The 21,686-nt window shown below is 59.1% G+C and overlaps 1 protein-coding gene across 7 annotated transcripts; it reads left to right on the top strand.

Moving 5' to 3' along the window:
* The first annotated feature begins 6,678 nt into the window (after nt 1–6,678).
* Nucleotides 6,679–21,631, top strand: AIFM3 (AIF family member 3). Of its 7 annotated transcripts, XM_073889619.1 has the most exons (21): nt 6,679–6,733; nt 9,256–9,431; nt 13,242–13,455; nt 13,680–13,789; nt 13,979–14,088; nt 14,184–14,228; nt 14,456–14,552; nt 14,628–14,740; nt 15,031–15,117; nt 15,520–15,611; nt 15,722–15,852; nt 15,963–16,078; nt 16,181–16,252; nt 16,332–16,395; nt 17,003–17,079; nt 17,182–17,299; nt 18,540–18,638; nt 18,925–19,000; nt 19,540–19,644; nt 20,289–20,309; nt 20,537–21,631. In XM_073889619.1, the coding sequence occupies exons 2-21, from the start codon at nt 9,401–9,403 to the stop codon at nt 20,574–20,576; spliced, it is 1,818 nt and encodes a 605-aa protein (XP_073745720.1). In that variant the 5' UTR covers nt 6,679–6,733; nt 9,256–9,400; the 3' UTR covers nt 20,577–21,631. The 7 variants fall into 7 exon arrangements, with proteins under 7 accessions (XP_073745720.1, XP_073745721.1, XP_025713114.1 ...); XM_073889620.1 differs by lacking the exon at nt 19,540–19,644; XM_025857329.2 differs by lacking the exon at nt 20,289–20,309.
* The last annotated feature ends 55 nt before the right edge of the window (nt 21,632–21,686 follow it).

The following is a 21,686-nucleotide window of genomic DNA, read 5'->3' as shown; positions in this document are numbered from 1 at the left end:
CTGTGTCTCTCTCTGTCAAATAAATAAAATCTTAAAAAAAAAAAAATACTAAAACCGTTAAACCATTCTGGAAGAAACCGAGCCCTAGAGACAGACACCTTTGAAGAATACTTTGAAAAGGTGTTTTGATCAGCGATACTGGGCTGGGTTCCTCCGTGGCAGGGAAACCCCTGGAAATGGGGCCTGGTGTGGGGGGCTGCTCCCCCACCTTCCTCCGCCCTGGCGGACTCAAGCCTCGCTCCTATCACAGGCAGAAGATAGACCACAGCTCCTTGGCCCAGGACTTCCAAGCACCGGAGACGCAGGAGTGAGGGGTTTCACTGGCACAAGTAGTTCTCAAACTTGGCTGCATAATAGAACCCCCGGAGAACTTCAAAAAAAAACAGCGTCCAGATCCATGAAATCAGAATCTGTGCAGCGCAGGTGGAGGGCCCTCGGTGTTGGTGAGACCAGAGGGATCGAGGAAGGGCAGATCACTGGAGGTCTCAAGTCAGCAAGGGATCACGGGCTAAGACAAAGCCAGGCACGCTCCAGCCCTGAGCTGCTCCCCTTAGCCTGGATTACGTTTACTTACCCTCCCCCAGGCAGTCGGGAAGCCTTCCCGAACCTGCCCGGGGCTCCACAGCTGCTCACATCTGCACCACGAGCTTTCCAGGACAGGATAGGGGTCCTCTCTGTGCTCCAGCTCAGGTTGCCAACACCCGGGTAACCAGGGCGTGTGCGTAGACTGCAATAGCAGGGTCAGGTCTTGACGGGGCTGGGGCAGAGGGTCCATGACAAGGCAAGAGAAAGGGCCTCCCAGGACACAAGCCAAGGAGGAGAATGCCTGCAGACCCCAGCAATATCCCGGTTTTTGCTGTGGAGTGAGGTTTCAAGATCTGGGCAATGGCCTCTGCTGGCCGCACCGAGGCTAGCTTAGCAAAGGGGGGAAGGTGGGGGAGGAGCCCCCCACACTAGGCCCCATTTCCAGGGGTTTCCCTGCCACGGAGGAACCCAGCCCAGTATTGCTGATCAAAATACAACCTTTTCAAGGTATTCGTCAAAGGTGTCTGTCTCTAGGGGACGGTTTCTTCCAGAATGGTTTAATGGTTTTAGTATTTCAAGACAAACTTTTCTTTCTGCAGGATCCTGAAAGTAGGAGCCAGGGAGAACATTTTAGCAGCATGGTTCTATATACATAAGGGATTGGTGTCACTTCCTGAAACTCATTGCCAGAGGTTTTACTATAAGGAAATGTGGACCTCTCAATACACACATAAATACGTGTGGGAACGGGGCCTGGCTGAGGGGATTTCAGGAAAATTGGTGTTGTCCCCCCCCACCCCCCAGCTGTCTCGCTGCAGATCCCTGGAGTTCACGAGGAAGGCAATATACAGAGAGGAACAGCAAAGAATGTACAAAGTTAAGCAGGTATCCATGCCCTAACTTGGGATGAGGCTGCTTGTTTTCCAGAACTTTCACTTAAAACCATTTAAACGCTTTAAACCATTTAAAGCCTTTGTGAGTGCTCCCCGCCCGTCTTTTATGGGGAAGACCCTGGGGTGGAGGGGCCCCGGGCGCCGTCCAGCAGTGCGCAGGCGCGGCCGCCACACACCTGGAACTTGAAGGCGTCCTGGGCGCCAGGCCCGGCTGCAGCGCGTACCCAGGCGCAGCCGCGTCACCTAGACCCCCGTCCACCGCCTCGCTGGCCGGTTCTGGGGACCACTACCGCCGCGCCCTCAAGACCCCTTACATCCGGCCCCACCACTGCCCACGCCAAGCCGCTGCCGTCGGTCCCCGGGGCAGGCGGGCAATCACGCGGGGAGGGATGGAGAGAGGGAGGACCCTGCGCGGAGTGAAGGAGGACGTAGAGCCCTGGAGCCCCTGGAGGCTCCTCCCACTCCCTCAGGTCCCAGAAACGGTTTGCCCCTTGCCGGACGTTGTCCAGAGCGCTTGGCTCCCGGGTGAGCCGGGTGAGTCGGGTGAGTCCCGCTCTGCGAGGCCCCAGCGGCTGCCGAGATCGCGGGCTCCGGGGTCAGGGCGCTGGCCGGGGTTTCCTGGCGCCGGGGGCGAGGGTCGGGTAGGGTGGCGAGCTGGAGCGGGGAGATGGGCGTGAGGCCCGGTGGCCGTCAGCGCTGCCCGTTTCCGGACGGCTCCCAGGGCTCCTGGGCTCTGGGCCCTAAGTAACCTGTGCGCTGGCGGCTCGGGAGGGGAGGGGCGGGAGCGTCTCAGACCCGCCCCCGCTGAGATGGGGGCGGGCACTGGCGGAGAGGGCGGGTTGGGGGCGTGGCCGAGGCGGGGCGCTGGAAGGACAGCCCACACCCAACCGCCCGAGAGAGCCCTGCGGAACCTGCCGTGCAGGCTAAGGGTCTGAGGAAGTGGCTCCGGGAAGGGCGAAGGCTCTCTGAGTGGGCGCCAGGAGCTGCCGAACAGCCAAGTCCTGGAAGGAGGGAGGGAGGGAGTGGTCTGTCCACTAACTGCGGCGAGGACGGGCACCAAGAGGAGGGGAGACCTGGGCCGGGGCTGCACCAGACCCAGTGAGCAGAGGAAAGGAACCCAAGCCCCAGTGCCAGCCCTTCGGGAATGGTGGTTTGCAGCCCACCTGAGCTCCCCAGAACAGCTCCAGGAGTTTGGGGAATTCCACTTTGGCATCAGGGTTGGAGAAAAAACATCCATAGGATGCAGCCTTCAAAAGACGGGCATCAGATGAAACGTATCCTTCCACTGTCCAGTCCACTCTCCAGCATCTCCCTGTTTCCAGTTTATTATATATTATATATATTTCCACAGTTATTCTGTAACATACAAGCATACCGAAATACCTCTGTAAATATCCTTTCTAAATGTTTTCTCTACACAAAGGTAGCATAGATTACTTACTGTTCTGCACCTCGCTTTATTTCCCCATTCTGTTTTAAAGATTTTTGTGAATCCACATATGGAGGCTTTGTTCTTTTTCACTGCTGTATAGTACTCCATGCTATGGATGAACTGCCACTCATTCAACAAGCCGCTAGTCAGGTGGTCAGATGCATTAAAAATGAGCTGCTCCAAGTGGAACCGCTGGATCAAAGGCTCTGGGCATTTGCAATTTTGAAAAGTGTTGCCAAATTGCCCTCTGTAGGAATTACCTTAATTTACACTTTCGCCAGCGCGATGTATAAGAAAAATATAACATTTTTACAAACGCTCTGTAGACACCTTTTATGGCTGAACAATATTCCTTCATGTGGCTGAGGGAGCTTAAACTAGCACATTTGTCTTTGAGGGTGTGGAGGTTGTTGCCAATCTTCTGGTGATAGAAAACCCACAAGTCTAAGGGCGGCAGGGACATGGCCCACCTTCCAGCCCTCAAGCTTACTCTGGTCCAGTCTTCACTCCAGGTGTCTTCTGACCTCCTAGTCCCTCTGCCTCATTCCAGTCCAATGACAGTCCTAGTTGCTGGTATGGTTTTTTACTAAAGACACCTGTGATGAAAATCTCTCACCCAACTCCTCTTTGGGCCAGTAACATACCTCCATGCCATCTATGCCCCTGCCCAGAACTCAGCACTTGCCACACAGGACAGAAGGATGCCCTTCTTCTCCCTGGTGAACTTCTAAGGGCCTGTCTCTCTTCAGTCCTTGCCACCTCCTAGGAAAGCCCTTCTGAACTTTCCCTCCCTCCGTGAGGACTGGAATTAGGACTGGTTACCCCACAGCCTGGGAACAGTTCAGTGCTGACAGCAATTTAGCAGCAAGGTAGGGGCTGAAGAGGTCAGTAGGAGCTGAAGCTGGCCTCCCCAGAGTCAGAGAACCCAGAAGGAGCTGAGGACATGGTGTTTGGACACGGTTTGTGTAGACCAAACCGGGCTGGGGGGAGGATGGGTTGCAGTAGCCAGAGCAAGTCAGGAATGAGGTTGGGGTGCGGAGTTTGGTCCAGGCTCCCCAACCTGGGGATCCCCCAACTTCTGCTTCCATATGACCGAATCACTGTGAAGCTGTGGGCACAGGCTGCCTCAGCTCTGGCATTGGCTGTGCTGTATCAGCCCCCCAATATTTCCTGGGAATCAGTTAAACTGAGGTCTCTGGATCTGAAAATCCACTCAAGTCTGGCAGGGAAGAGGGCTCTACTGTCTCAGTGGCTGCCCTCAGAATCCCAAAACTCCCAGAGGTCCTGCTGGCCCTCAGAATGGCCTCCAGGGGGCGCCAGTGTCAATCCCAATGTTAAGCGTGGTCGCTGTGTCACGTTCCAAAGGATCATCCTGCACGCCCGGGCTTCTAGGCCCTAGGCTGAGGTGGAATGGGGAACAGGGGAAACTGACAGGAGGGGGTAGATGAAAGGAGAACAGAGACTGTCTTGGGCAGGGATCGATCTCTCTCTCTCATACAGACACACACAAACACAGACACACACACACACACACACACACACACACACACACACACCTGCTTCTCAAACCTTGGCAACTCCTTTCCATGCCTTTGGAGTGTCTGTTGGGTCTAGGGGTCTCTCAGCCATCCCAGGTCACCTCACTACATCTCAACCTGGGGCTCAGTTTCCCTCTTTAAGACTATCATCTCGGTGGGTATTCTCCAGACCAGATGTTATTGCCTTGTCAGAATCATCCTTGGGGCAAGATCGGGACCTCAGACTGCCCAAACACCCCAGACACACCACCCCCAAATCTGAGGGCCCTCTATGAGGCAGCACTCCTTTTTTTAATTTTTAAAATCTTTTTTTTAACTTTAAAAACAAATTTTTATGTATTTGTTTGAGAGAGAGAGAGATCACAAGCACGGGGAGTAGCAGGCTCCCTGCTGAACAAGGAGCCCCATGCGGGACTCAATCCCAAGACCCTGGGATCATGACCTGAGCTGAAGGCTTTTGCACAGCCCCCACATTGACCTGTTTCCCAATCTCATCTCTGGCACCCCACACTCAGCAGCCCCCACCCCACATCCTGAGCACCTTCTATTTCCTGTGGTTCTGCATGGTGACCTGGCAACCTCATCAGGAGGCCACTGCAGTTACCCCCACATTTTCTGGGGAACCTGGGGCACAGGGGTTCACTGACACAAATGGGTCCCTGAGCAGGACTCGAACTCTGCACTGGAGACTATGGGGCTTGGCCAAGCCTGGCAGGCCTCTCCCCTCCCACTGCTACCCCTCCACTTGTAAGCCAAGCACAGCCTAGCCAGCCTGCCAGGATTCAAGTCTCTGCTCTGCCACTCACCAGCTGGTAGCCTGGGGGAGTCCCTAACCTCTCTAAACCTCAGTTTCCCCAACTGTAAAATGGAGATGATACACAGAGAAACGTCCTCCTCAGGCTGTTGTAAAGAAAAGGAATAAATCCATGGCACTGTCTTCCTGGCTAAGGGGGCTGGAGTTGCAAGGTCAGCAAGTGTGTGGAATGGGGGCTGGGTTTTGGAGGCCAAGGGCACCAGACCCAATACACCATCTGTCCAGTGATGAGGCCTCTCCTGTAGCAGTGGCAACAGTCACACTGTGGAAACCACACATGTGGCCACAGAGGGATGGCCTGAGCAGAACCACACGTCCCCTCCAAGGTCTGAGCCCCACATCCACCCGCGTAAGTGTGACCCATGCAGGCCCCCGATCCTGCCCCTGGGTGAGACTCTGCCTTCTGAACTTCTGCATCTGTAAAATGAGGGGGAGTTGTGTTTGCCCCCCTGGGAAGGGTGGGTCATAAAGGACTTCCTCTGAAGGCCGGATCTCCCTGGTGCAGGTGACTCTCACTGCTGTCTTTTTTGTCATCTTTACAGGAGAGTTAGGCCCAGAAAGGGGAGAAGTGGTAAAAAAGAGAAGCCAACAGGAGCTGCCAAAGGAGCACTAATAGGACAGAGTTGGTGGGCTCTGATGTGTTTGATGATAGATGTGACATCGCTTCCCTGGAAAGTGTCTTTCATTCATTTTCCACCTACTCACTGGATCCCGGTTTGCTGCAGGTACAAGCTCTACCTGAACACAATGCAAAGATCAGGACAATCAGGACAGTGAAACTCGAGGTAACCAGGAGACAGGGTATTGGGGCCTGATCAACTCTCAGTCCAGGAAGACTGGTCAGGGAGGGCTTCCTGGAAAAGGGGACACAACACCAGCGTGCATCATGATTTAGAGGGACCCAGGAAGTTCTGTTATAATGACAGGTGGGAAAAAGAACATGTAATAAAATATAATTTAAGATAGACCTTATGAAGTGTGGGGAGAGGGGAGGGAGCTAGGAGACGGAGCTAGGAGACGGAGGAGACTGACACCCCAAAAGGAGTCAAGGTACCTATGGGGCAGTAGCCAGTGATTCGGGTTTTCCTTCTTGGAGAGGTTACTCCGGATGATTCAATTCCCACCCCCCACGTCACTCCGCCGCCCAGGATTCGAAGACTTCGGAAAGAAAGAACAGGAACAAGAATCAGACCCGGTGCGCAGCCCAGCTTGGCGCACCTCTAGGGTCCAGAGGATCCCCGGGAACCCAGACCCCGCTGGGGGCGTCCACGACTAGAAGGGCCCCCGAATGCCTCCCCCACACCCCGCGACCCGCATGCGGACTCCGAGGCCACCGGCCCGGCCCCTGACCCGGGACCGACCCCCATCTACCAGCAGGGACCCGGCGGGGCGGTGCTGGGCGCCGCGGGCTCTCCGGCTGCAGTGTCGCCGCAGCGCCGGCCCCGCCCCCGCCCGCTCCTCCCCCCCCCCCCCCCCCCCCCGCGGCCGCGGCCCCGAGCGGCTCCAGAGCGGAGGCCCGCGCCGAGCCCAGGTGAGCGCCCGCCCCGGGGACCCCAGCCCCCAGGACCCCCGGCCCCTGACCCCGCCACCCCCCTCGGCTGCCGGTTCCCGGCCCCGCTGCCTCCGTGCCCCGGGCCAGCGGGCGCGCTCGCAGGTCTCGGACCCGGGGCCAGCGCGATGGGGGCTGGGGTAGGCAGCCGGAGGGGGAGAGAGACAAGCTGGGGGCCGAAGCGCCTCTCTTCCTTCTCCCCTCCTCGGCCCGGGCCCTTCCCCGCTCGCCCTGGCGCCCTACTGTGTGCCGGTCCCCCTTCCGGGGCCGCCCGGTTTGGTGAGGACACCTGGACGAGCGGGAAGGCCGCTGGAAAGGTCTTCCCAGATAGAGGGGACTGCACGTGCAAAGGCAGGGAGGGTGCGCGGGAGGCTTGCGCCTGAGCCCCGCGGGGGAGCAGGTGAGGGCGGACACCCCTCAAACTTGATTGCCATTCCGAGGAAGGCTGGAAGCCTCTGAGGGCCCCAACTGGACAGCACCCCCCCCCCCCCGTTTCTGCCCAGGCTGCACTGGCCTGGGGAGACGTTGTCCCCATGAATCACGACACAGGTTCCTGGTGGGTCGATAGCACTTGGGCACTGTTACAACTTTTCAGCACTGGGTCGCTTGTGGGCGAGGGACAGCACTCTACAAAATCTTGGGGGCGCCTCCAGCTGGTCCACAGTCAAGAATCTTTGCCTTTGAGGCAACAGGGCTCCAAGACCGCCTGCACACAGTAGGCCTGGAGAAGGTTCAATCTCCAGCAAATCTCTTTCCAGGTCCAAGGCCCTGGAGGGTCTAGGACCCCTGGGCACCTGGGAAGGGAGAAACCGCCCAGACAGGGACTGGACAGCAAGTGGGGGTCCCACATTTTCAGACATCTGTGGCCCAGCAGGTGAAGCCTGAGGCCAGGCAGGAAGGAGGTGGGCAGGGCTGAGCCGGAGGAGAAGCCGGGATCTGGGGAGGGCCCCCTTGTGCCCAGGTAGGGGCCAGGCAGGGCAGGGGTGGCCAAGTCTTACAGATCTGCCTTGGTGATGAGTGGGGAAGGAGTATCGGTATGCCCAGTTGGCCTTTGGCTGTCACTGCCTCCTGAACTGTAATGGGTGCCTCTAGCACAGTTAAGATCAGATGCCAGGCGGTAGATGGCCCTCCCCAACTTTTCCTCCTGTCTTCTTGGCCCCCTTGCGCTCAGGCACCCACTCAAAGCCCTTGCTGGGATCTGGGCAAGACCAAGTAGGCCTCAGCCCCACCTCAAGTTAGACTTCAGGGAGAACCTCCAGGGGACACAGGGGGGATGACAGTGGGATCTGGGGGGAGGTCATATGTAAACAGGCCAGCCACACCTTTGTCCCAGGCCTTCCAAAGTTGAGTCTGTAAGCTTTATCTTCCGGAAGGCCCACACCCTGTGGCCTTGAGGACTCTTTGGCTGCAGGGATCTCTTTGCTGATCTGGTGACCTCTCCCCCAGCTCTGTGGCTTGCAGGGTGATATGGGGGCTTCCTGGGTCCCTGCCCATCTTGAAACTAACCAAGGGGGGAGGGAGGTAGGAGGTCACCTGGAAGGTAGGAAGCACCCTTCCTGCTGCTTGACCTTGGCAAGCCCTTGGCCTCTCAGTTTCTCCATCTGCTGTTGGATGTGATCTCAGCACCACAGGCCTGGAGGGCATTTGTGAAGTGGGGCGCTGTGTACAGGGTGGGAGCTCATGGCTGTTGGGCATGGGCTGTGTGCCTGGCCTCCCTTTCCCCCAACTTCATCAGGCCTGGGCTGGCCGCCCACTCCTGTTCACCATGGAGCTGGGTTTCCCTGGGGACCAGCGGACTGGCCCAGCCCCACCCCACCCCACCCCCTAGCCTCTCCTGGCCCCACTCACACTGGGAGGAGGGGTGGAGGCTGAGCGGCCTCTTGGACCCCTGCCCCCTCTGCCCGGCCTTCCAGGGCTGGGAAGCCTCCATCCACTGCTGGTCTGGGAGGAAGAAGCAGTGGTTGCCCCTGGAGGAGGTGCGTATCCAGGGGCTGCCAGCCAGAGTGGGGGCCAGAGCCCAGGAGAACTAAATGTCACCCCCATTGTAGGAAGGAGAAACCCCAGGATCAGGAGGGCTCTGATCTGCCTGAGGGGACCTGGGTTTGGATCCCAGGCATGGTGGCCTCCCTGAAGAATGGAGGGTCCCAGAGCTCCCAGGCTGCTGGCTTTCCAGTGGGCTGCAGAAATCAGGATTTACCCCACAAGGCAGCTGTGGGGCTGGACCTAAAAGAGAGGCTGAGGTCCGGAGCAGAGGGCCCCCTAGGCAGTAGGCACAGCCCACAGGTAAAAATGGGAGGGGAGAGTGAGGGTAGGGAGCCTGGAGGGCCTCAAAAGGGAGGTGCCTCCCAGGGTCCCCTACATGCAGTGGCTCCCAGCTCAAATGTGTGCATCTTCCGGAAGCCCCACCCCCACCCCCACCCAGTCTGTCTCTATCTCTCTGTATCTCTCCCCACAACCCCCATCAAAGCCCTGGTCCCTACAGACGCCCCTTGTCTCTCCTGCAGGTCCTGGTGGCAGCTCCAGCCGGGATGGCAGCTCCAGAATCTCTAAGGGCCCTGGGGCGTCCAGCCCCACTGCCGGGGGCACCCTAGGCCTCCCACAGCCTACCATCTGTGTATCTGCCCCCCATTCATCTGTGGGTCACTCGCCATGGGTGGGTGCTTCTCCAAGCCCAAGCCAGGTACCTCCCCCTCCTTGCCTCATTCTCTCCTCCCTCCCTCCCTCCCTCCCTCCCCCCTCCCTCCCTCCTCCAGCCACCTTCCTCCTCCCCCTCCCCCCTCTGCCTCTGAAGTAGGTCAGGCTGGGCGGCAGCCTGCTCTGAATGTTAATTCCCTGCAGGCAGGAGGGGGTGGGGGGCCTGGAGCATTCTCTTGGCCCCCCTCCAATGGGTCCCCCTCTTTACTGGGGGCTTTGGGTGCTTCTGGTGGGAATAGTAGCTGAACCTTTCTCAGAAAGTAGAAGTTAGGGTTCTTCCGGCTCCAGGATAGGGCGGAGGGGGGCCTTCCCCTTAGGGCTGGGGAAGGGGGACTCTGGGAACACCCTCAGCCACTGGGTGACCCAGGGCATGCCAGTTACCCCTCTGAGCCTCAGTTCCCTTCCCTCTCTACAAAATGAGCCTGGCCTCTCGAAGCTGCCATGAGGGTGGAGTGGACAGATCACAGCCCTCTTCACCTCTTCTGATGCCCTGTGTGACCTTTGGGCCGAGTTTCCCCATTTGTGCAGGAAATCCTGCCCTGCCTGGCCCAAGCGGCTCCAGCCGCAGGTGGGGGCCTCCCGGGTGCTGAGGGAGGCCTGGGTCTGCTCTCCATGGAGACTTCTGTCTGTTGGGCTCTCTCTCCAGCCCCTATTTTCCCTCTTCTCTCTTCGCAACCCTCAGGAAGGCAAAAGAATGGAGGCATGTCACAGATGAAGAAATGGAGGCCCAGAGAGGCCTCTCTAGTGCCCAGTCAGTGCCCCGCCCACCTGCCACCCGGGCCACCCTGCCCCGGCCAGCTCCCCTTATACCTGATACCCATCAGCTCCATTACCTTGGAACACATGAGCCTTTTCTCCTTTTCCTGGGTCTGAGGGAGAACTTGGGGGCAAGAGGAGACCTTTAATGCCCTGCCAGGCAGAGGGAACGCCCCGCACCTGCCTCGGGGGCCAGCTGTCCCTCCCCCCAGGCCCATGGTGTGGGTACCCAGCCCTGGGCCCGATCCCGCCACCCTTCCTGGCTCCACGTATGACTTGGGCAAGTGATGGCCATTGTCTTGACCTCAGCCTTCCCCCGCACCAGAAGTGGGCAGGAAAATGCTAGCTCGTCTGGGGAGGCCAAGAGCAGAGGATACCACCTGCAGCTTCCTTTAAGGGACCTCAACAGGCTGGCCTGCCTGAGACCCTTGGCCCCCAGCTCTCAGGTCAGGAGTTGGCAGCTCTCACCGCCCCAGAGGCAGTGGTAAGAACTTGCGTTCTTGAGCCCAAATCCAGCCCTGCCCCCTTCTGGCTGTGTGGCCTCGGGCGGCTGACTTCACCTCTCTGAGCCTCTGTGTTTTCATGTATAAGTGGGGCTAACAATTTTGCCCCCCACCCCAGTCCCATGCGCATTGTTGTGCTTAGTACAGGGCCTGGCACACAGGAAGGAGGCATGGGCAGAACATTATTATCCCCTCTTTTGGGAGGTAGGCTCCCTGCTTTCAGGACTCCCCTGTAGGGCTATGACAGGAAGGCAGGAGCTTAGGCCCCAGGCACCCACACTGGGCAGGTCAAGGGTGAGGTTCAGGGAATTTCAGGGTGTGTGAGTGGGAACATTTGCGCCATAAAAGTTCAGCTGGGGTCAAGAGGGGCTACAGGGAGACCAGAGCAAGCCAAAGCTCTTTGTGTGAACTCTTTACCTTCTATCTTGCTTGACTCTGGCTTGGAGCACATCAGCACACATTCCTGAGCTCACTCCCCATGTTCCACTGGCTCTGTGTTTGTGGTAAGAAGCGTTCCGGGCCAGACCCTGGCAGCTCTCTTGGCATCTAGTCGCTTGCCTTTGATTAGGCCACAGGTGCCACTTAAAGGCCTTCCCTTTTTGCCATGGCTGCCAGGAGGCTCAGAGCTAACCAATAAAATGCTACTACCCAGCTTCATCTGTTGAGCTTCTACTCTGAGTTACATATATTAAATCCTTCGGCATTCACTATCACCAAAGAGGTAGGCACTGTTCTCTCTGTTTTATAGTGAAGGCATCTGAGGTCCAAAGGGGAGAAGGCAGGGGCCCATGGTGACATGGGCTCCTGGGAATCATGGGGCTAGGGTTCATCTGGCTCTGTGGATCAGCAGAGAACCCCTCTCCATCCACCTTTCCACTGTTGCATCTGACTTAATGGCTTCCTGTTAAGACTGCATCAGCGAGCTCCTTGGAGCCTTCTGGAAGGAGGTGGAGGATGCAAACAGTCTGGCTTGGCTGTTAACTGGGCCCCTGCCAGGCTGTTCCTGTGAGTTTCCTCTCTACAGTTCACATAGCTGGTGTCAGCTGAGTTGGGAGTATTTTCCTTTTGAATTCTTCTCAAAACATTCTAACACCATTACATAAAGTACGGAAAATGAAGGCAAAGAACCTACCCCACCCTCAACACCCCCTCCCAACCTGACGCAACAGCTTCAGCATGGTGGTGGGCTCTGAGGCCCTTCCTGCCCAGCTGGAATCATGGAGCCGACCTTCACCCCTGCCCCCTGCCGTGCCTGGGCGAGGCTAAGGGCTGGGACTTGAGGATCAGGGGGTGCGGGCCTGCCTTCCCAGGCTCCAGGCCAGGCCAGGGTGGGAGATTAGCATGGCACAAGATGAGGCACATGCCGGGAATGGGCAGCTGGAGGAGGCAGCACCTGAGCTGTCCAGGTGGATGGGCAGGAGTGAGCCAGGGCTGGGAAGGATGGCAGGCCAAGGGAACCGCATAGGCAGAGGCCCAGAGGTATGACTCCATGTTCTCTGTTTCTGGAGGGTCAGGTCTGGGGTGGAGGGGATCAGAGGTGAAATGGGGAGAGGCCTGGAGGCTCCGGTGCCTTGGGAGTTGGGAGAGGCACCTCCTGCTTCCTCACTGGGCCCATGCTGTGCCAGGGGCTTAGTGTCCATCACTCAGCCCAGGAGGCCGGATTATCGCTGCTAAAAATTCTGTTTATTGTTCCCTTCTAATTAGAAAAACACCCCAGGCACATTGTAGGGAATGTAGAAAATGCAGAAAAATATAAAGACAAAAACGACAGTCTCTGGCTAACTGCCTGCTAGAGTGGGCCCCATGGGCACTCTGGAGAAGTGTCTTCTGTGTGGAGGCTTCGAGAGGTGGGCCCTGCGCCCCCTCTGCACCTTCCCCTTCAGGTGGGGTTCATGGCCAAGGCCCCAGACCCCTGCACATGAAAACATTGAAAACCCAGGGCTTGGCAAATGATGGATTCTTAAATTGGTGAGCATAGCTGTTTTAAGAAGTTGAAAATATATTGTATACATTTTTTTTTAATAATAAAAAAAAACCCCTCAAACCTATGGGAAAGTTGCAAACAGAACAACAGACTGTCTGTTTGCCGTCACCCAGATTCACTGGCCGGGAAATGAGCCGCACCCAGGTTTGGACTCCCTGTTCTCACTTGAGTCAGACTCTACGCGTACCCTGCTCCTTCATGGATGTCCCTGCCATCAGGGACCATGCTGTTGGAGTCCGAGCAGGGCTCAGGGCGCCAGGGTTCTTTCCCCCACATAGATTCTTGGAGAAAAGGCAATGTCAGGGTCGAAGTGCCCCCCCCCCCACTCATTTGTTACTGAAAAAGAAAACATGCAGAGATGTAGTCACCCTCCTGCTGCCTCTGTTCTGCTTCTCCCCTGTTTTAAGGCTCTCTGCTGATGGTGCAGGGGGCTTTCTGGAAAGGTGGAGGCACGGAGGAGAACTCACTCAGAGGGCCAGTGCCAGAGCTGGTGGGGTGGGGAAGGGAGTGGACCGGGCTGGGGGGCTCACAGTGATGCGCTGCCGGCCCACAGTGGAGCTCAAGATCGAGGTGGTGCTGCCCGAAAAGGAGCGGGGCAAGGAGGAGCTGTTGGCCGGTGGGAAGGGCAGCCCCCGAGCCTACCAGGGTAACGGCACAGCCCGCCACTTCCATGCCGACGAGCGCCTGCCCGCCCCTCACCCCTATCCCAGCGCTCAGGACTGTGTGGAGGCTGCCGTCTGCCATGTCAAGGACCTAGAGAATGGCCAGTGAGTGCTGGGCCTGGGGGAGGCGGGGGGCCGTCCGAGGGCCCGAGATGGGAAGGCAAGGTGCAGGCCTTGGATGGGGTGGGCTGGGAGGCCTGGAAGGGGTCCTGACCGGCGCCCGCACCAGCCCCCACCACTGTGGCCTCTTCCGGTCTGGGCCTGCTCCCCAGAAAGCTGGACTCTGGGAAAGGGTGCCCACCAGAGGTCTGAGTGCAGCCCCTCCCCAGGATGAGGGAAGTGGAGCTGGGCTGGGGGAAGGTGTTGCTGGTGAAGGACAACGGGGAGTTCCACGCTCTGGGCCACAAGTGTCCGCACTATGGCGCGCCCCTGGTGAAAGGTGAGCTGTCCCAGGACACGCAGGAGGTGGGGTGGGACCTCCCTGAAGGGTGCTTGGGCCCTCCTTGGACCCTCAAGGTCTCATCTATCGGTGGGGTCTCCCGGGCTGTGGGGAAGAGCCAGCAACTGCTGGGACACAGGGGAGAGGGGCTGTTGCTGGTGGCCCCAGCCCAGCACTGCCCTCCCCCAGGCGTGCTGTCCCGTGGCCGGGTGCGCTGCCCCTGGCATGGTGCCTGTTTCAACATCAGCACCGGTGACCTGGAGGACTTCCCTGGCCTGGACAGTCTGCACAAATTCCAGGTGGGGCCAGGCGGGCAGTGGGGTGGGCGCCTGGGAGTGCAGGGCGGGGGATGGAGTACCCCAAAACCTGGTCCTGAGCAACACAGCCCTTGCAGGTGAAGATTGAGAAGGAGAAGGTGTACGTCCGGGCCAGCAAACAGGTGAGGGTGTGGCTTGGGGCTCAGGCAAAAGGGAGAAGTGAGGAGAGCATCTTGGCCCAGGGATCAGCATGTGCAAAGGCCCTGAGGCTGGGGAACAGAGTAAAAGGCTACATGGTGGGGATGGGGCTGGACAGCAGCAGCAGGACCTGGCCTGCTGGGATGATGGCATAGGGAGGATGTCCACGACTCCAGCTCCCAGCTGCCTTCTGCTCTCCGGCCACCCCCAGGCCTTGCAGCTACAGCGAAGAACCAAGGTGATGGCCAAGTGTATCTCTCCGAGTGCTGGCCACAGCAGCAGCACCAACGTGCTCATTGTAGGCGCAGGTTGGTGGTGGGGTTATGAGGGGCAGGGTGGGGTGGGGGAGAGGTGGTCCCTGACCCCCAGCACCCTCCCCTCAGGTGCGGCTGGCTTAGTGTGTGCGGAGACACTGCGGCAGGAGGGGTTCTCAGACAGGATCGTCTTGTGCACGCTGGACCGGCACCTCCCCTATGACCGACCTAAGCTCAGCAAGGTGGGAGGAGGGGCAAATAGGGCCCAGGCAGGGCCCAGACCCCTAGCCTCCTGGGCACAGTCAGGCCCTCTCAGCATCCTGCTTGTTGCCCCTTGGGGGTCCGGCCGGCTGCCCTCTCTGCTCGTGCCCGTCCTATCTGTGGTACCCCAGAAAGATGCGGGCTTGTTGACTTCTATCCCGCAGCCCCTTTGTGATGGGGCCCAGCCCTACCCTCCCTAGGCCTCAGGTCCTCTGTTGCAAAATGGAACAATGGCCACCTGGCCTTATCTCAAGATAGCTATCTCCTGCAGTCCCTGGACGCCCAGCCTGAGCAGCTGGCCCTGAGGCCCAAGGAGTTCTTCCGAGCCTATGGCATCGAGGTGCTCACCGAGGCCCAGGTACCGGGCCAAGGCTAGGAAATAAACCTGGGAAGGCTTAGTGGGAACCACAAGTGATGTGAGGCCATGTGGGCCCCTGGAGGTTTGGCGGGGGGGGGGTTCCTGCCCTTTTGGCCCTGCTGTCCAGGCACCCCTGGGGCGCCCCAGGCCTGGACGACAGCACTGGATCTTCTTCCCGGGCACATGCAGAGATCTGCTCAGGGCTGGGACGGGAGAGCCGTAAAGATGGCTTTGAGGGGAAGGTGGTATCTGAAGTGTAAAGAGAAGCCAGGGGGAAGGACCACCCAGGTGGCAGGACCAGCCCCTGTGGAACCTTGTGCTCAGAGGGTCTGGCAGGAGCTGGGAGGGGCAGCCCGGTTCAAGTCCACACCCAGGCCCACACTCTGGCCGGTGGGGTTACAGGTGGTCACAGTGGACGTGAGAAACAAGAAGGTCGTGTTCAAGGACGGCTTCAAGCTGGAGTACAGCAAGCTGCTGCTCGCACCAGGGAGCAGGTGGGGGGCTGTCTCCCCGTTGTCCCCTGCTGGACGCTTGGCAGGGCACCAGCCGGGATGGGAGGGCTTGGGGTGCCGGGAGCCCCTCACTGATGCTGGCCACGACTCAGCCCTAAGACGCTGAGCTGCAAAGGCAAAGAGGTGGAGAATGTGTTCACCATCCGGACCCCTGAAGATGCCAATCGTGTGGTGAGGCTGGCCCGGGGCCGCAACGCGGTGGTCGTGGGAGCTGGCTTCCTGGGTGAGCAGCCAGGGCTGGTGGGGGTGATGGTCTGTGACGGCTGGTCCCGGGGCACTAGTGGCCCTGGGAGGTGCAGGGTGCCAGCCTGCCATCCACCACCCTGGCTCCAGGGATGGAGGTGGCCGCCTATCTGACTGAAAAGGCCCACTCAGTGTCCGTGGTGGAGCTGGAGGAGACACCCTTCAGGAGATTTTTGGGGGAACGTGTCGGTCGTGCCCTCATGAAGGTGAGCCCACCCCGGCACCCAGGCCCTTGGAACCCCAGGCACCCAGCCCAGGCCCCTGGCCATGCTCTCTTCCATGGCCTTCTTGCCCACCTGCCCTGACAGATGTTTGAGAACAACCGTGTCAAGTTCTACATGCAGACAGAGGTGTCCGAGCTGCGGGCCCAGGAGGGAAAGGTGGGCCCTTCTTCCCCCCTCCCTCCCCCCTGTTCCCAGGAGCTGGGCTGACCTGTTCACCCACGCCCCCTCCCCACAGCTGAAGGAGGTCGTGCTGAAGAGCAGCAAGGTTGTGCGGGCTGACGTCTGCGTTGTGGGCATCGGTGAGTGGGTGGGCAGGCGGGTGTCAGCGAGCACCTGCACATGCTCCAGAGTGGCCTTGGGCCAGGCCCTTCCCCTCCCTGAGCCTCAGTCTCCACATCTACAAAATGGCCCCCCCAACAGTTCCCACTTTGCAGGGCTGCCGGGGAGTGGGTGTCGCACATGTAGTCAGGGCTTGGCACGGAGGACGTTCCCAATGACCACTGCCCACAGATACCTCCACGGCCTGCCCCACGGGGGCTGCAGGACAGAAACAAGCCTCTAACTGGGCCCTGCTCCAGTTGAGGTGCCAGTCTGGGGAGGGACAGAGCTGGGAGGTGGCAGCATAGGAGCTGGGGAGGTTTGGCATGCCAATCCCCCCTTCCGGGGGGCTTCGTGGAGTCTCTCAGAGGAGGTGATAGCTGAGGCTGGGTGGGAGGCATGGCAGTCTGCCGGGGGGGGAGGTCCACGCAGAGGGGACAAGGACACATAAGGCGGCAGGGCGGGCAGCCCATTGGACGATAGGTCTGGGGCTGGACCACGGCGAGGGAAGGGTGTGGGTCATGGAGGACAGTGAAGCGGGAGAAGGGAGGGACCAGGGAATGGACATGGTGGCCCCTGTCCTGTCAGGTGCGGTGCCCGCTACGGGCTTCCTGAGGCAGAGCAGCATCAATCTGGATTCCCGAGGCTTCATCCCTGTCAACAAGGTGGGGCTGGGCGGGGCGGGCAGGGTGCTGGGCTGGGGGTGGTGGCAGGTCCAGGCCAAGGCCCCTGTCCCACCCACAGAGCCCTGGGGCCTCTCCCCACAGATGATGCAGACCAACGTCCCAGGCGTGTTTGCAGCTGGTGATGCTGTCACTTTCCCCCTGGCCTGGAGGAACAATCGGAAAGTGAATATCCCACACTGGCAGATGGCTCATGCCCAGGGTATGATCAGCCCCCTGGCAGGATGGGGGCCCGGAGGCTGAGACCCTGGGACAGCCTCCCCCAGGCCCACCCCCCAGTTGTTGGCCTTGGGTCCTGGTCTCTGGGTAGCCTTTCAAGGTTCGGTGGTGGCCTGTCTGACCAGCTGGCTGACACAGCAAGCCCTGTGGCCCATCCATAGACATTCCCCCCGCCCCCGTGCCCTCAGGACACCCCCTCCAGCTAGCCACAGTGTCCCACCCACCCCATCCTTCCACCAGCCTCTCCTTTCCCTTTTATCCTCACTAACCTGTGCAGTCACCCAGGGAGAGAAAGGGATTTAGTAGGATATGGGCCACCTTCCCATTCAATGTTTCTGTCTCCTTTGGGCCACTCGACTGGTTCTGTGAACCCAGTTGCTTCATGCTGGCCCTTGGGAGGCAGCCACCTGGGCCTGGAAACTGGGCTTAGTGGGGAACTGAGTGCCCTCCCCCCCAAACACTTGGTGGTCACCAAGGCCTGAAGCCTCACTTACTGTGCATACCTGGTCTGGGTCCCTAAGATGTACATGCCAGCAAGTTGGCTGCCTCATGGGGAGGACCAGCAGACTCCCCTCACTGACCTCTCCTCCCTGGCTTCACATTATCTGAGCATCTGCTGCCAGAAATCCCATTCCTGGACCAATTTCTGTTCAGGTCCAATGCCTAAAGTTGTTGCTGGTTTTAAGGAACCAAAGGCCAAGTATAATTAAGGTTTAACTGGGAGGGTCTAGGAGACTCTCACAGACATCCAACTACCAGGTCCAGGGGGGCCTCATATGAACTGGGAAGCCACGCATGCTATTCTCTGGGGCCCTAGGTGTGGCTGTCATCCCTGCTTCCCCGGGTACTTGGGCCCCATTCTCCTGCCCTCCTCTTCATACCTGATGTGTCTGATTAGTTGTGTGCCCACCTGAAACGGTGGGCAACCCCACAACCCCACAGCCCCAGGAAGCAGACCTTCCAGATCTGGGGCACTTCATCCAAATTCTCTGAGAAGCCATCTGAGTGACTGAGTGACTGGCTTTGAGCCAGGTGTCCCCTCTGCACCGATCAGCTGCAATCGAGGGTGGGCAGTGGGCTGAGCAATGATGCATTACTTGACCTCTGGGGAGGAGAAGGAGGGGGAGTAGCCCCACATGTCAGAGGTCCCCAGAGAGCTCTGGCAGGCAGCATAGGGGTGGGGAGGGCTAGGGTCGGGGCTCTCACCACCCTGGGTCCTACAGGGCGGGTGGCGGCCCAGAACATGCTGGCGCAGGAAGCGGAGATCAACACCGTGCCCTACCTGTGGACAGCGATGTTCGGCAAGAGCCTGCGCTACGCGGGTAACGGAGGGGCGCCTGACAGGGGCGGGGCCAAGAGCATTTAGGGGTGTGGCTAAGGTGTTAGCGGAGTGCAGGGGTGGAGCTTGGAGGCTAGGGCGGGGCTATGAGCATCCTAGAGGGACGTGGCCACGTCCGCAGTAGGAAGAGCAAAAACTGGTTGGGGGCGGCACTAAGGACCACCTAAAAGGACAAAGGGAGCGGGGCCTGGCGGGGGGTTCAGGGAGGATTTAGGAGGGCACAGGGCGCTGACCTGGCGGAGCCCCATCCTCTCCTGTTCGGCCCACAGGGTACGGAGAAGGCTTCGACGACGTCATCATCCAGGGGGATCTGGAAGAGCTCAAGTTCGTGGCTTTTTACACCAAGTGAGAGCAACGGGGTGGAACGCGGCGCGAAGCAGCGGGAGCTCGGTCGGGAAGGGGAGCTCATCCCAGAGGAGCTCTGCTCCAGGGGAGGGGACATACCTGAAAAGTGGACCGAGCGGCCAAGGGAGGCAGCTAGGCGGGAGACCCTCCAAGGACAAGTGAGGAGGCGGGGTAGTATTAAGCCCAACAGCCACGCATTGAGGCAGGACATTTTATCTTCAGGACACTCTTTCAGGTGGGTGTTGTTGACTCCCACTTTACACCGAGGGAGGTCACACAGGTAGAGAGTGGTGATCCCAGGACGGGAGCTCAGCCCTGAACTCCACTGAGGAGGAAGGCTGGAGCCTCCATGGCCTCTGGCAGGATCCCCAAGCCCATGTTGGGCCAAGCAAAGCAAGGAGCGCTGGGTGCTCAGGATATTCCTGTTGCCCTGGGTAAGATCCCTCTCTGGGCCCCAGCTGAAGAGGAGTGCGTCAGGGTCTCCAAGAAGGAAGGTTACTGCTGGGCAGTCCTCAGGCTCAGTTACTCTGTCCCTGCAGAGGCGATGAGGTGATTGCTGTGGCCAGCATGAATTACGATCCTATTGTCTCCAAGGTAGCTGAGGTGCTAGCCTCCGGCCGTGCCATCCGAAAGCGGGAGGTGGAGTGAGTGTGGGCTTCAGAGGTCTGGTTGTGGGGGGGGGGAGGTCCCCCAAGGGACTGGCCCTTGGTAGCCATCCACTCCTGTAGCCCTACAGAGCCCTCCCCCTATTCTTGGTCCACATCAGTCTATGGGGCATCAGGACTATGGGGTGGTGTGGGACAAGGGTTGTGGTTTACGAATGGGCTGGTTATTTGTGCTCTTGGGGAGAAAGAAGAAGGGAAAGAGGCTGTGTCCCAGGGCAGGGCCAGTGCTATGGGGAGGGGTCGAAACCCTTGGTCAAAGCCACTGCTTGGGCAGTCACCTGGTCTGGGACACCCAGCTGGATTTGGTTGTGTTGGGACTGGCAGAAGCTGGGGGGCGGGGAGAAGGCAGATAGTTATGCCTCTGGGGACACCCTGCACAGAGATGTTGGGTGGTTGTTTGGTGTCTGGGGGACACCTCACCCCAGGATGGTGCCAATGGGAGTCACCCTGTGGGCTCGAACTGCCTACAGAGAGGCTCCCTCCCCTGCCCAGGGACTGGGGAAAGCTTGGAGGCCACGGTACAGGGGTAGGCCTCAGGCTGGAAACAATAGAGAACCAAGCGGGAACATGATAAATGACATACTCTCTCCCTGGCCTTCTCTCTCTCTCTCGCCTTCGAAAAGGCTGTTTGTGCTGCACAGCAAGTACGTGGTCCTCTGTCCTTCCTGTTGACCATTCTGAGCCTTTCCCATCTCAGTCCAGAGCCTGTACCCCATGGACTTCCCCTCTCTGCCCAAGTACCCATTCCTGCTGGGCACCAGGACCTGGCACAGAGCGGGGCCCCTGCTGTCCTCAGGGATCACCTGTTCATGGTGCCGAGCGGGTAACCTGCTGTCTTCTACCCTGACTCCTCCTCCCCTCATTCCTGCAGGACCGGCGACATGTCCTGGCTCACAGGGAAAGGATCCTGAGCTCGCATGCAGCAGACTTGGGCAGGCACGCTTGGGCACCAGGGAAAGAGGCCAAGCTCTGGGGGCAGGTGCCAACCTTCCATTTCCCAGGATTCCCCAGGGCAGAACCTGAGCCTTCCCAGTGCTTGCCTTCGGTTGCCTGGTTCACCTCCAGAGAGGCTTCTGCTACCTCCAGGAGATGCTTACCCCCTCCGCAAGGCCTCAGCTGCCACTGAAGGCTGGCAATGGAGGCAGAACAGGCCTATCCTCTTCTCCCTCTCTTGATACTGGTCCCCTGCAGGACCCGGCAACATATTAGATATTATCTTAAAATTAAAACGCACACATTTGCAGATCTGTGTGACTTCCATTGTAATTGGACAGACACTCACTCATGAGGGAGAAAGCACAACCACACAATGCTCAGTGCCACACCAGTTTGGCCTATGAGCACTCAGCGGAGGTAGCAACTGATTCTGGCCCTGGGGTTAGGGAAAGCTTCTCTAACCAGAGTCTTGGATCTGGATTTTGAAAGAAGCGCACTCCAGGTAGAAGGGATAGCACGTGCCAAGGGTTTGAGATGGCAAGTGATGCTTCAGAGGTCAGAGGCAGCTCGCGCTTGGCAGTTTGGGGGCATGTGCCTACTTATGACTGGAGGAGCTGGGTCCTGAGACAGCCCATGCTTTTCACGGCAGCCAGAGCTCCCTGAATCCCCATTTCGCAGGTAAAGAAAATGAGGCTCTGCTAGTAAGTAAGAACGAGAATCAGGAGCCTCTGTGCCACTCTGCCTCCCAGTCAAGAGGAATGCCGAGGGGGACACGCAGGGGGCAGAAGTGGGGGCGCAGGCAGGAAGGGGATAGTCGCGCTCCCTCCTAGGCCGCTGCAAGCCCGGAACCCTCCACCCGGGATCCGAAGAGCGGCGGACGGTCAAGGCCGAGCCCCGGGCAACCAGGGCATGCCGGGAAGTGTGGCCCATCTCCGGGCGGCGTGGGCCTGGCCGGCGCCGGGGAAGTGCAGTCCGGACGAGGCTGAAGCCTGGACGCCGCCTTCACTGGAAGGGGGAATCTGGTGCGCGTACTTGGTGGGAAACGCTTCCCAGAGAGTCACACACTCCCGGCTTCCCAGAGGTTG

This window comes from Callorhinus ursinus, unplaced genomic scaffold (genome assembly GCF_003265705.2).
Source record: "Callorhinus ursinus isolate GAN/ISIS: 27379988/994484 unplaced genomic scaffold, GSC_fseal_2.0 scaffold110, whole genome shotgun sequence".
NCBI lineage: Eukaryota > Metazoa > Chordata > Mammalia > Carnivora > Otariidae > Callorhinus > Callorhinus ursinus.
The sequence above is the reverse complement of the archived record's forward strand: the minus strand, read 5'-3'. Positions and strand labels throughout refer to the sequence as shown.